At 39.1% G+C, this 11,751-nt stretch overlaps 1 protein-coding gene across 1 annotated transcript in view; it reads right to left on the bottom strand.

Moving 5' to 3' along the window:
- Nucleotides 1-11,751, bottom strand: part of utrn (utrophin) — a gene marked incomplete in the record, with an annotated part of 237,438 nt that overhangs the window by 143,613 nt on the left and 82,074 nt on the right. Inside the window, 4 exon segments of the mRNA XM_014011589.1 lie at nucleotides 8,121-8,310; nucleotides 8,396-8,550; nucleotides 10,516-10,721; nucleotides 10,849-10,966. Of these exon segments, the coding sequence (XP_013867043.1) occupies nucleotides 8,121-8,310; nucleotides 8,396-8,550; nucleotides 10,516-10,721; nucleotides 10,849-10,966 (669 nt within the window).

The raw sequence follows: 11,751 nt of genomic DNA on the forward strand, positions 1-11,751 counted from the left end.
TAATATAATTTTAATATCCAAAAACAACAAAGATTTAATAAAGATTTGAAAATGAAAAAGGGACATACCACGTGACATAACACGTTTTGTAGCCATTTCCTTACTGTAAAATTTGTATTTTTAATGTTGAAAGTGTTCGATAGAAAATAGTGTCACTAGCGCCCCCTTCATTTCCAGAATGCAATAGTCCCATTTCCATATAAGGTATGGGACTGACGGAAAGGTCAGTCACCGCCCCGTTCTGCATGCTGCAGCGAAGTGTACTTGCACCGAGGACCTATCCACGTCATCATTTACCCAGAATGCTTTGCGTGTAAATAAAATGGCCACATCAGTGTAATATATTTTTAACCTTAAGTTTAAAGATTAGAAAAACTAAACAGCCTACAGTATTTTTACAGTCTTTATTTTACACTTAAAATAAATGTTTGTCAAACAAAGTCTAATGTTACAACTAATCATGGAACCCTTTAAAGAGAAACCCAGAAGGACAAGTCCCCATGCAAACTCACAAATCCATCATCAGGAAGTTAGTGTTCCAGTCTGAGGGCACCCCAGGGAGGGGAGTCCATCCTGGCATGACTGATCCCCACCCCTCCCGGTGAAGGCCAAACAAAGCCGGAGTGACTGATGCAACCCAGGGGTGGGTAATTGGGTGCAGAATGACTGATGCCTCCCACCAGTAGGGACACAATCCAGGTAGGGTGGGCTTCAGTGGATTCTGAATGGACCCACCATAAAGATTAACAAATGTTTGTCAAGCTCTGTGCACATATTTGGTCATATCATATCATTTTCTAAATAAATTTTAACACAAAGAGACAGAATTGTGAGTTAGAAAATTATTGGTAGAAAGGCAACGAAACAATCAGAGAGGAAAAATATGGAGCACTTCACAGCAACAGATTTAAAGATGGATTCAAATGAAAACATAAAAGTAGTTCTGAACTCTTCTCAAGCCAAAGCTTATGGGCTTTTTTTAATTTATTATTATTATTTTGAGTTAAATCTCAACAGCTGGTTCCCTGCGCCCTGAATCCGAGAGCATGTCGGTGATGTGTGACATAACAGAGTTTAGCGACAATGATCTGCGGGGATACAAAAGAACTGCACACATCAGTGGTCATTTTCTCCACGGTAAAATCAATACGGCAGAATAAAACGCTGAAACAGAGGCTGCGAGGTTTTTAAAAGTGACTGTGTGCAGCTGCAGCACTGAAATTACCTCCTCCTGACAAAGTCTGCTAATTACTTTAATAAGGGCACTTAATTGGCAATCAGATCCAATATTAAGCTCAATTCCCTTTAATTATTTGTTCATTGAAGCATTCCCTTTCCACTAATGTAGAATATCATTTTTAAAAAAACTATATACAGTAAGAAACACAACCACTTATTTGCCTGTCTCGTTCTTTTGTTGGCACCGTTAAAAAGAAGAGAATGACATGCATAATGCTCGTGAACAAACAAGCCAAGAGATAGGAATAATTTTAGGATTTGCATACAAAAACAACAAATATGTATGCAAATACTTAAAAACTGCAGCTGAAACGGGACCAAACGTGTGAACAAAATGACAAAACGTGAGGAGAAAAAGAAGCTGAGGTAGAAAACTTTCAAATCAGCTCATGATTTGTGAAAAGCAATGCTATTAAAAGTCCAGAAAAGCTACAAAAATAAACTCAAAAAGCCACAAACTGAAAACCTCTGATCAGCGACAGCAAGAAAAGTTAGAAAAAAAAGCTCAAATTCAATCACAAAAAACATCAAATAAAATTTAAAAAAAGCATAAACTCTGTTCTCCAGGTGGGATCTCTCCACGTACCTTACAGAGTTTCTGGTAGCGCGGCGAGGAGATGGCCATCCTCTGGAGTCTGTGTAAGAAGACCACCACTTTTTGGAGGGAGGTCCGGACCATGGCCATCATCTTAAGACTGCCACAAGTCTGCAGCAGCCTGCTTCTGGTCAGCATGCTAGCACTGCCCTACCCCGCTCATATTGTTCTCCCTCTCCCTACGCAGCCGACCAGACCCCAGCCAAGCTGATGTGATACACACACACACACACACACACACACACACACACACACAACTCAGAGAGAGAGAGAAACAAAAAAAAAACACTCACTCAACTCAGCTCCCCACGTTTCATCACAAACACACTCAAACAGTTAGAGCAGCATCCTCTCTCTCTTTAGAAACACATCTGTCAGCATGCACTCACACGCATGATGATGCAGGCGAAGCAGACAAAAAAAAACGAGACACTCACTTTCTCCTCCACGCGGACATTCACGCGCGCGCGCCCCCACCGACCGCAGAGTCGCGAGAGAATTAAACAAATCCCTCGTGACGGGCACCCCGCAGAGTTCAGGCGAGGGTGACGGACGAGAGTGAAACGAAGACGGCGAAGGAGGACGGACAAGAGAGGAAAGTGCCGAGAGGAGAGGAGAGACGGTGAGAGAGCGAGAGAGACCAGTAAAGGCACGAGTTGCACTGAACACCAAACGAGTGTTCACTTTCTTTTTCTTTTTTGTCCTTTTTAACTCTCCGATTCAGAGAGAGAGGGAGAACAAGAGACCGAAAGACGAGACGCAGAGCAGAAGATGAACAATGTCTCTGCCGTGAAGAGAGGATGACATTACGCCGGGCGACGGACAGATCGATACGTGAGCGAGACGGAGAGGGAAAAGTGAAAAGAGGGGAGAGCGAGAACGCAATGAGATGCAGAGTAGAGTTACAAAGGAGGCGGGGCTACCTCAGGTGGTTCCTGGAAGTATTAGTTCCATTCATTTTCTTGGCTGGCACTAGTACACTCCAGTGACTTAGACAGACATAAAACTCCTGATTGGCTCAAGAGTTTGATGGCTTGAATTATTGTTTATATAAAAAAAAAAATCCTGGTTTCCACATCGATAACTGCTGTTTTAAACTTTATGTTGTCATTTGATCATCTCCAGGTTTTTGGAGGCAGAGTTGACCTGCGTAAGAGAAAGCTCTACTTTTATTATGCATATTTTGTAGCATTATTTAAAAGGTGATAAATAAATCAATATGACCAAGCTCTTACAGAAACAAGCTGTTTGTGTCTGCAGATGGGCTGTGGGTTTACGAAGTTTAACTTTTAAAACACTGCCCCAAGTGGTCATGTGAGGAACTGCAATTGACAAAGTAAACATATAACCTAAAAACTACAATATTAATATTCACAGGTGTCTGTATTGACAAATACAGAGGATATTATTTTTAAAAAACGGGCTATAATTGCAGAGAACACTGGAAAGAATGTACAAAAAAGTTACTTGTCCTACTTTGCAACTTCATTATCTGTGTCAGAAAGACAGAGCACGTTTATTCTTATGCAACGTCAGATTAGATTAACTGGAGATGAAGAGAAGAAAAGGTGAGGAAAGCACGGCGGAAGGAAAGAAAGATCAGGTCAAGAATAAATTAAAGGCTTCTGTGCATCTTTTAGCCTCAGAAACAGCTAAATCTGTGAATAATGTATGTGCTGAAAAGAGATAAGCAACTTATGCACTTATTAACCAGCCAACAGACACAAAATCTATTTTTCTTAGTCAGGGAATACATCGTAGTAAATTAGTGGGCTGTGATTGTTGGAAACTAGTCTTAAATTGTCAGAATATTAGTTCATTTTCCACTGCAATCCCACTAAACTCAGAGTGTTTGCAACCAAACGACGAGCGAGCCATTTGGCTGTTTTAAGTCACTTTTTTTAATAATGAATTATTTTTGTGTTTTACATAGATATACTGTATTCAACAGGCTCTGCATACTATTTTGTTGCCCACCTCTACCCACGAGATCCCCGCCTTGGCTCGCTTTAGCAGCCGCCCCCACGTTTAGGCTTTAATTTACGGGAGTACACTTTTAAAATCAAGATAGGATGATTTTGACAAGCTTTTTCAAGAGATATCGTCAATCAAGAGCTTCTGTTAATGTGTAAAAACACAGCTCCAGAATGTTGTGATTTATAGAAACTAAACAGAGAAGAGATCAAGTCGTGCTAACATGATTTTCTTAACACGTTCCAAGTTCAAGTGCGCAAACATTTTCATTTCCTATGTTGTGTCTCGTTCTGGACACTCTTGGAAATGATGTTCGTTAACTAATCAGCAACATTGTGAAATACCACCTTAACTTAATTTAATGTAAAAACATGGATATAATTTTGTTTTTTGCTAAATTTGTACATGTTTATGGAATTTACACTATTGATTTTCATTATAGGTTAGAAAAATGGTTTGTTAAACATTTTTGTGAATTTTATAATAAAAATAGCCAAAATTTTCCTACTCGGATTTTGTTTTTTGTGTGTATTTTTTTTGGTTCACTGTGTAAAATCAAAGCTGAGGTAGTGCTGAAAATAATGATACCAAACAAGGTAAGATAAATAGTTTTTAAAGGTGGAAATATAAGGGTAAATTCATAATTTGTCAAAAACAGCCATTTAGACCCCAAACCTTAGAGGGTTAAGCAGAAATCAAACTAAAATTTATATTTCTGACCTGTGAACACAACGGGAAGACGACAAATCCTGGTGCTGTTTTGTTTTGGTGAAAATTATAGTTCTTAGAAAAAGCTTGGAATCGATTTAAATCAGAATCAGCAGGTCAGAGCTCGGCTACGATCGGACATCTGAATCAGCCAAAGAAAGGAGAAGCTCTGCAGCCGGTCAGTTTCCGCAGAGCTGCAAAGTCGCTTTCTCTGAATTTTATTTAAATTTCACAAAAGGTCGACAGAAAAAAGCTCTGTCCCAACAGCAAAACCAAATCCATGTATTTGAAGTGAGGATGAGCTGGCTTGACACACACTGCTCTATACAACTAGTTTAAACCTTCATAGACAAACACTGTGTTTAATTTATAGTACAAAAATACTTGATTGTCTGAGTTTAGAGAAATGGAACGAAACAGAAAAGAACCAAAAAAAAAAAAANCACACACACACACACACACACACACACACACACACACACACACACAAAAGAATCATGATGAGAGATGAGATGAGAGCTCCGTTTAGACAAGGTTTAAACAAAGATTCGACTGCACTCATTCCACAGATTACAGACTTGGAAGCCTCATATGAAATTAGAAGTGGGACTAAACGTGCTGTTGGTTCTGCCTAAATGGTAATGGCATAACTAGATCATAACTAAATGAAATGATGTTTCAGTTGTTCGATACACAAACACGCTCACATACCAACACCCTGAGCTGAACGCATCCGTGTCAAGCTCGATACAAATCACCTCTTCAGGCTGCGAGTCCCTTTGCACGTTTCTGCTGGAAATCCATTATCTCAATGCTTTCCATGATGCCTGAGCATGATGGAGCTACTGTGCACCAGGATCCATGTGTCAGCCGCGACGACATAATATGCCATTACATAGCATGAAATGAAAGAAAATGAGATGGAGTACACATTCACCCAATGTGCTGTATTTGGTGTTCCAAGCTGTGGAGGATAATTGCAGATTAAAGAATGGGAGTGATTAATGATAAGATCCAAATTACAGGGTGAAATCTACAGAAAATTAGGTTCAATGAAGTCCTCCATCACAAAGAGATTACACACATGTCATACTCAAGTCCTGTGCTAAGAAAGTGCAATCACATTTTTTACAAACTCCTCCCACAATTCAAACAGGCCAATCATGTCATTGACAAACTCCTCCCACAAAAGTCAAACAGATCAATCATGTCTTTAATAAACTCCTCCCACAAAAGTCAAACTGACCAATCATGTCATTGACAAACTCCTCCCACACAAGTCAAACAGATCAATCATGTCTTTAATAAACTCCTCCCACAAAAGTCAAACAGATCAATCATGTCTTTAATAAACTCCTCCCACAAAAGTCAAAAAGATCAATCGTGTCTTTAATAAACTCCTCCCACAAAAGTCAAACAGATCAGTCGTGTCTTTAATAAACTCCTCCCACAAAAGTCAAACAGATCAGTCATGTCTTTAATAAACTCCTCCCACAAAAGTCAAAAAGATCAATCGTGTCTTTAATAAACTCCTCCCACAAAAGTCAAACAGATCAATCATGTCTTTAATAAACTCCTCCCACAAAAGTCAAACAGATCAATCGTGTCTTTAATAAACTCCTCCCACAAAAGTCAAAAAGATCAATCGTGTCTTTAATAAACTCCTCCCACAAAAGTCAAACAGATCAGTCATGTCTTTAATAAACTCCTCCCACAAAAGTCAAACTGACCGATCATGTCATTGACAAACTCCTCCCACAAAAGTCAAAAAGATCAATCATGTCATTGACAAACTCCTCCCACACACCAAGAAACTCCCGCTTCGTGCACAGACCCCCTCTCTTCTCAAAACACATAAGTGTCAAAGATTTAATTTAAACATTTAAACCTCTTCATTTTATGTTGTTGAGCTCAGTGACCTTCATCTCATTTGAGCTCATATTTAACTGCCACTCGTGCCCGATTCTAATCCAACTTTGCAAAGAAAACCAAGAATATTTCCCAAGATACAATTTGGTGGATCTCGCTGCCCTGACTATCCGAGTATCAATGATAACAACCTCAGAGGGAGTGTAATCCTGGCTCTCAGCCTTGTCAGTTTTCAGTAAATTCCATTTAAAGCTTCACATTTACATTTGTCACTTTCCTGACTACTATCCACCATTTGTAAGTTTAATATGGAAACAGCAGTCAGAACGATAACGGCCTACAGCAAAAAGAAAAAAAAATGCAATTAAAGTAACTAAACACTGATCCGTGGCAAAGCAGTCGACTCGCAGTGTTAACGCTCATCCTSTGAGCTTTAACATCTGTCTCGGCTTCATTAACCCAGATTCTATTCCTGACTTCCATCCATCAAGTCTCAACTTCATCCAGTGATGAAACAAAAAGAGGATAAAGACAATCTGTTGGTGGGACAATATTACTGTAGATACTAGCTTTTGATGAARCCTAGAAGTCAACTCAGTGACGTACTGAACACATTTACCACAAAAATGGGTTGTGGACAATGTCAATGGCATATAAAACCAATGATTCCTAAAACAGTCACACCAAATCCAAACTTCATCAAAAGCCACAAAATCTTAAAAGACAATAATTGTGTAATCATATATATATTTTATTCAGGGCCATTTTCCATTAGACTTTGAGCTACTTTAAAGTGAAGAAATTACATTATAGGGTACCACTTTACAATAAGGCTACTTTTCTCGTCCTTAATTAATGCATAATAAACATTTTATAAAGTGTTTTACAGATGAATTAAAAACCTATCTATAAACTATTTGAAGAAATTTATTAGTCAGGTTAGTTACTGATTTTAAAAGCACTACACCATTTTCTTAGGTTTCCTGTTTAAGTATTGACTGTTATAATCAATTGTTTAACTATTGTTGTCTTGATTAAAATAGTTTAGATACATGCCCGAAACATTTTTACAACACATAAAAAAAACCGTTAATCAAACAGCTTTTTTGTCTGAGTGCCTGCGATTCAGCCGTAGGCCAGTAGTGGGCGCACCAGGCACTGAAGCCACTGTACAAAAGGACCGGAAGTTCTGGTTTCAGGCAGCGCAGCTTGGTTTCTCCAGTCAGGAGCAATAAAGCTTGGCTCGTAACCAGATCTGGGTTGAATGGTTCCACTTCTTTTTACATTTTAATCTATTCAATATTTTGCGGTTTCGTCTCGATTCCAGTTTAACAAAATTTCTTACACTATTAATAAGCCATCTATAAGGGGAGCCTTATTGTAAAGTGGTACCCCATTATAGTTTTATTTTCAGTTCTGAAAGATGTGTGCCTCCTATTATTGATGGAAAAAAAAGATGGTGGGATTATGCTGTTAAATAAAATTTAAGATGATGTGTGTCAAATGATCCCAAAGAGAAGGACTGGGTCACTGAGAAACCAGTCAGAGGAGGAGAAAACACACCCAAACTGATTACCTAAGCTGCACAGGACAAGAGGATCAATGAGCCACAAGCCCTTTGTATGTCCTTTTACACACACACTGCAGCTTCGGTGCAGCTAGCGAGAGATGCGTTAATGAAGGATGACACTGAGATAATAGGTTAGCACCTGTGCATGTCGCTTTCCAGCCCTACCTCCAGTTGTCGCCTCAGCTCCTTCACGTGGGCCGAGTCCTGAGACAGACTCTCCTTTTGCGAGGCGTCGGACAGGACAGTGACTGTCGTCTCGGCCTCCTGSAGCCACCTGAGGAAAGACTCCAGCTCCCTGAGAGACACCTGGACTCCCTTCAGCTCACCATCCAGCTGGACGCGCCGGTCGCTCACCCTGCAAACAACCAACGTGTCGAACGCGTTGGAAAAGAGTGGCAGGCTGTAGTTTGGGTAATCGACGGGGCGGGTGTTGGACGCACCTGCTGCTGATGCTGTTCCAGGCAGCGTTGTGTTTCTCTGTGACCTCTTTGACCCTCCTGGTGTCGTCTGAGGAGTATTCTCGTAAAAGGTGATTGGACAGCTCGTTGAAGGCTGTAACTGCGACCTGGTCTCGACCCAGAGTTTGGAAGACCTCCTGTAAAAACAAAAAGTGATGTGACAGCAGAACAATGAGGCTAAAAATACCTCAGAGGTAACTCATTGTGAAAACTGTGAGTCACTCTGATGGACGCAAGAGTTTATTACTTTTTATTTAATTCCTTTTTTTTTTTTTTACACCAATGTTCTGTTTGATGTTTATTAACTTGGCATGGAAAGATAATAAACACCAGGTCTCCCCTCAAATATTGAAACTTTTCAAATACTTGCACWGTGTTGGTAACTGTTTGGGAGACGGACATGCAATTGTTAATTTGAGGCAATGTTTGGGAGGAGGTTGTAACGAGAGTAGATCATCCAACCTATGCTAGAGACAGTTTCATGCAACATCGGATCCTACCTCAAATTCACTGCACTAAAGTGAATTTCACAAAAATAATAAAAAATCCCTATATGAAGAGGTTGTGGTCCGAAATATTCCTAATGTTATCTAATGTAACAGGAGATTATAATGCTTCTAATTCCTTAATTGCCTGATTTAGGGTGTGGCCTACGTCACTTGCTCTGTCTCCTGCTAAAAATGACTTAAAGTACCCGTAACATCAAATTTTAGTAAAAAAAATATTAAAGCATTTTTGGAAAGATAACATTAATGACACATTGAAAAAACAATTTCACGCTGCTGACATGAACAGTTGTTGAGATATTTGTATGCGCAGTCAACAGGAAGTGATGTCAAAGGGGAATTTCTCCATGTGAATAAAGCTACAACTAACAACACAGACTGTGGAGAAGAATCTGATGTTTCTTTAGATTAACTTTAATCACTATCAGAGATGGAGTCAGAGTTCGAATATTATTGTTTTAATAAATAAAGACCAGGAAGTTCCCGTTCTTAAAGAGTTCCCCTTTGATGTCACTTCCTGTTTCACTTTGGCTGGGCYGAGTTAAAAAGAAAATACACCTGTTATGTGGCAAATTGGATGAAATCATCTGTATTTTGCCGTTTCTTAAAGATGAAGATGTTTTTGTATTTGAAGCATAGTCACCGGGACTTTAACATCATTTATAACCAGTAGGCTGCTTATTTGATTAGGGAATGAAAAGACACACAATGATACTGTGAGATTTCCASATACAGACTAACAAACAGGTGATGGCTCACACCACACATTGTGGTAGTAGTGATAGATGTAGCATTATTTGTGTGTCTATGTTGTTTTTTCCTTCGTTTCCCTCTTTTTTAGTCATTTACTTGCTCTATCATCACATTTATTTTGCATTTTGCGTTCATTTAAGGTAAGATGCTGACTTCACTGACAATCACTGAATTGAAATAAACGAAAAAATCTAAATAAAGGTCAGTGCTTAAAGGTGAACACTAAATACTTTTTAAACACGACGAGATTTGTTATTCCACTGCTCAGCCTCCCGACACTGTTTAAACTCAGCCTAATCAAGAAGATTAAATAGAAACTAAATCATTATTATTTTTAATTTAAAACTGGGAAATGACCTATGAAATTATAATCACACAACTTCTATCTTTTTTTTTTAATCAAAGGTAAGGTTCCCAGGTTTAAATAGACAATTATTCTCCAGGATACGAATCCGGAGCTGCTGGGTTGTGTTAAACTCAGTTGCCCTCTAGTGTTTGGCTGCAGTAAAGTCTAAACCAGATTAAAAAACAGAATTAGTTTCTTGACACTCTCCGTTAATCTAATGCTGGATGATACGGGTAAATGAACCCCATTAAGGTTCAAAGTGAAACTTCAGAGGAGTGACTTATTCATTCCTAACTTGGACAGCTTTTCTAAAGAGCTGTGATACACTGCAGAGTTAAGTCTGACTTTTTTTTTTATTCCTATAAGGAAATTTTCCCAGGAGTACACGTCTAGTCTACCATTGTGACAGGGACAGGAAATCACATTAAACGACCTCAGGTACAAGGAGCTGCAGACATGATGGGGTAAAAAAATAATAATAAAAAATACGCCCTAACCTTGCAGTCTTCAAGCTGCTTTGTCAGGGGATCGCTGGGACGCTGSAGAAGGTTGTGGAGACGTCCTTCGTTATTTGCAATAAGGGCCTTCACCTCCTTCCTCTTGTCCTCCCACTGGTCGCTGTGGACAATCATGTTATCCAGCTGCTGAAGGCGAGCCTCAACACCGTGCTGCGTGCTGTCCCACTGGCTGCGTACTCTCTCCACTAAGAGCAAAGAAAAAAAAAAGATGCTCACTTTAATAACAGAAAAGTGGTTTATTTTTAGATACCGTCTATTTTAGGAGTAGCTCGTGTGTTTTGTACACGGAAACGCTTCCGTCTTCGAACGTACGTTTCTCAGTGATGGATGTGCGGACGTCAAGATTAGAGGTTTTGTTTTTGATGTTCTGCGCCAAGGTGAAAATGTCCTCGAGCTGAGGATGACGCTGCTCCAGGTCGGTCTTTGTCACCTGCGGGAAAAATGTATCGATTAAAACAGCGTTAACGCAGAGAAAATGTAATCAATATAAAATCACCTGATGCAACGTTTAATGTAAGGCAACAAAAACTAAYWATGGAAAATTGTTGGTTACAATACWGTATTACATTATTACTTGGTCTGAATCCTAATTTTTTTGTCATTTTAATTAAGAATTTTTGATGTTAAAGGGGCAATATCATGTAAAAACAACTTTTGAGTTTTATATCATGTTATAATTTTATACTCTCATAAAAACATGCACAAAGCCTTGCTCTGACTCATTCATGCATGTTTGAGAAATCCTGCAGCGTTTTTAGGAAGCTGAGGAGCAAAACGACAGGTGGGGACCAGAAACACCCCTGGGACGTGTCTTTGAGGAAATGTATTTTCAGATGCCAAGTAAACTGCATCATGGCAGCCCCCGCCCCCCAGCACCGAAATGGGCGAGACAGAAGAGGAAGGTGGTTCTTAAAGAGACAGAGGCCAATTTCAATGCGTTTAGAAGAGGAAGTGATTATAAGTTTATTTTCTATTTAAACATAAAAACAGCATTTTAATAACAACTAAAGGTGACATAGATACTTTATTATGGTATAGTATTTAAATGTATGCCTGAGAAACACATAATATTGCCCCTTTAATATAAAGAGGAAACCTCATATTGTATTTGAATGCTGAAATTGCCCAGCTGATAACCAAAAACTTTGTTAGCTCACAGAAAATCTCAAAATTTTTAGGCGTTTTTCCTCAAAATCTGTTTTTTTTTTTTTTTTT

Source organism: Austrofundulus limnaeus, unplaced genomic scaffold (assembly GCF_001266775.1).
Source record: "Austrofundulus limnaeus strain Quisiro unplaced genomic scaffold, Austrofundulus_limnaeus-1.0 Scaffold82, whole genome shotgun sequence".
NCBI lineage: Eukaryota > Metazoa > Chordata > Actinopteri > Cyprinodontiformes > Rivulidae > Austrofundulus > Austrofundulus limnaeus.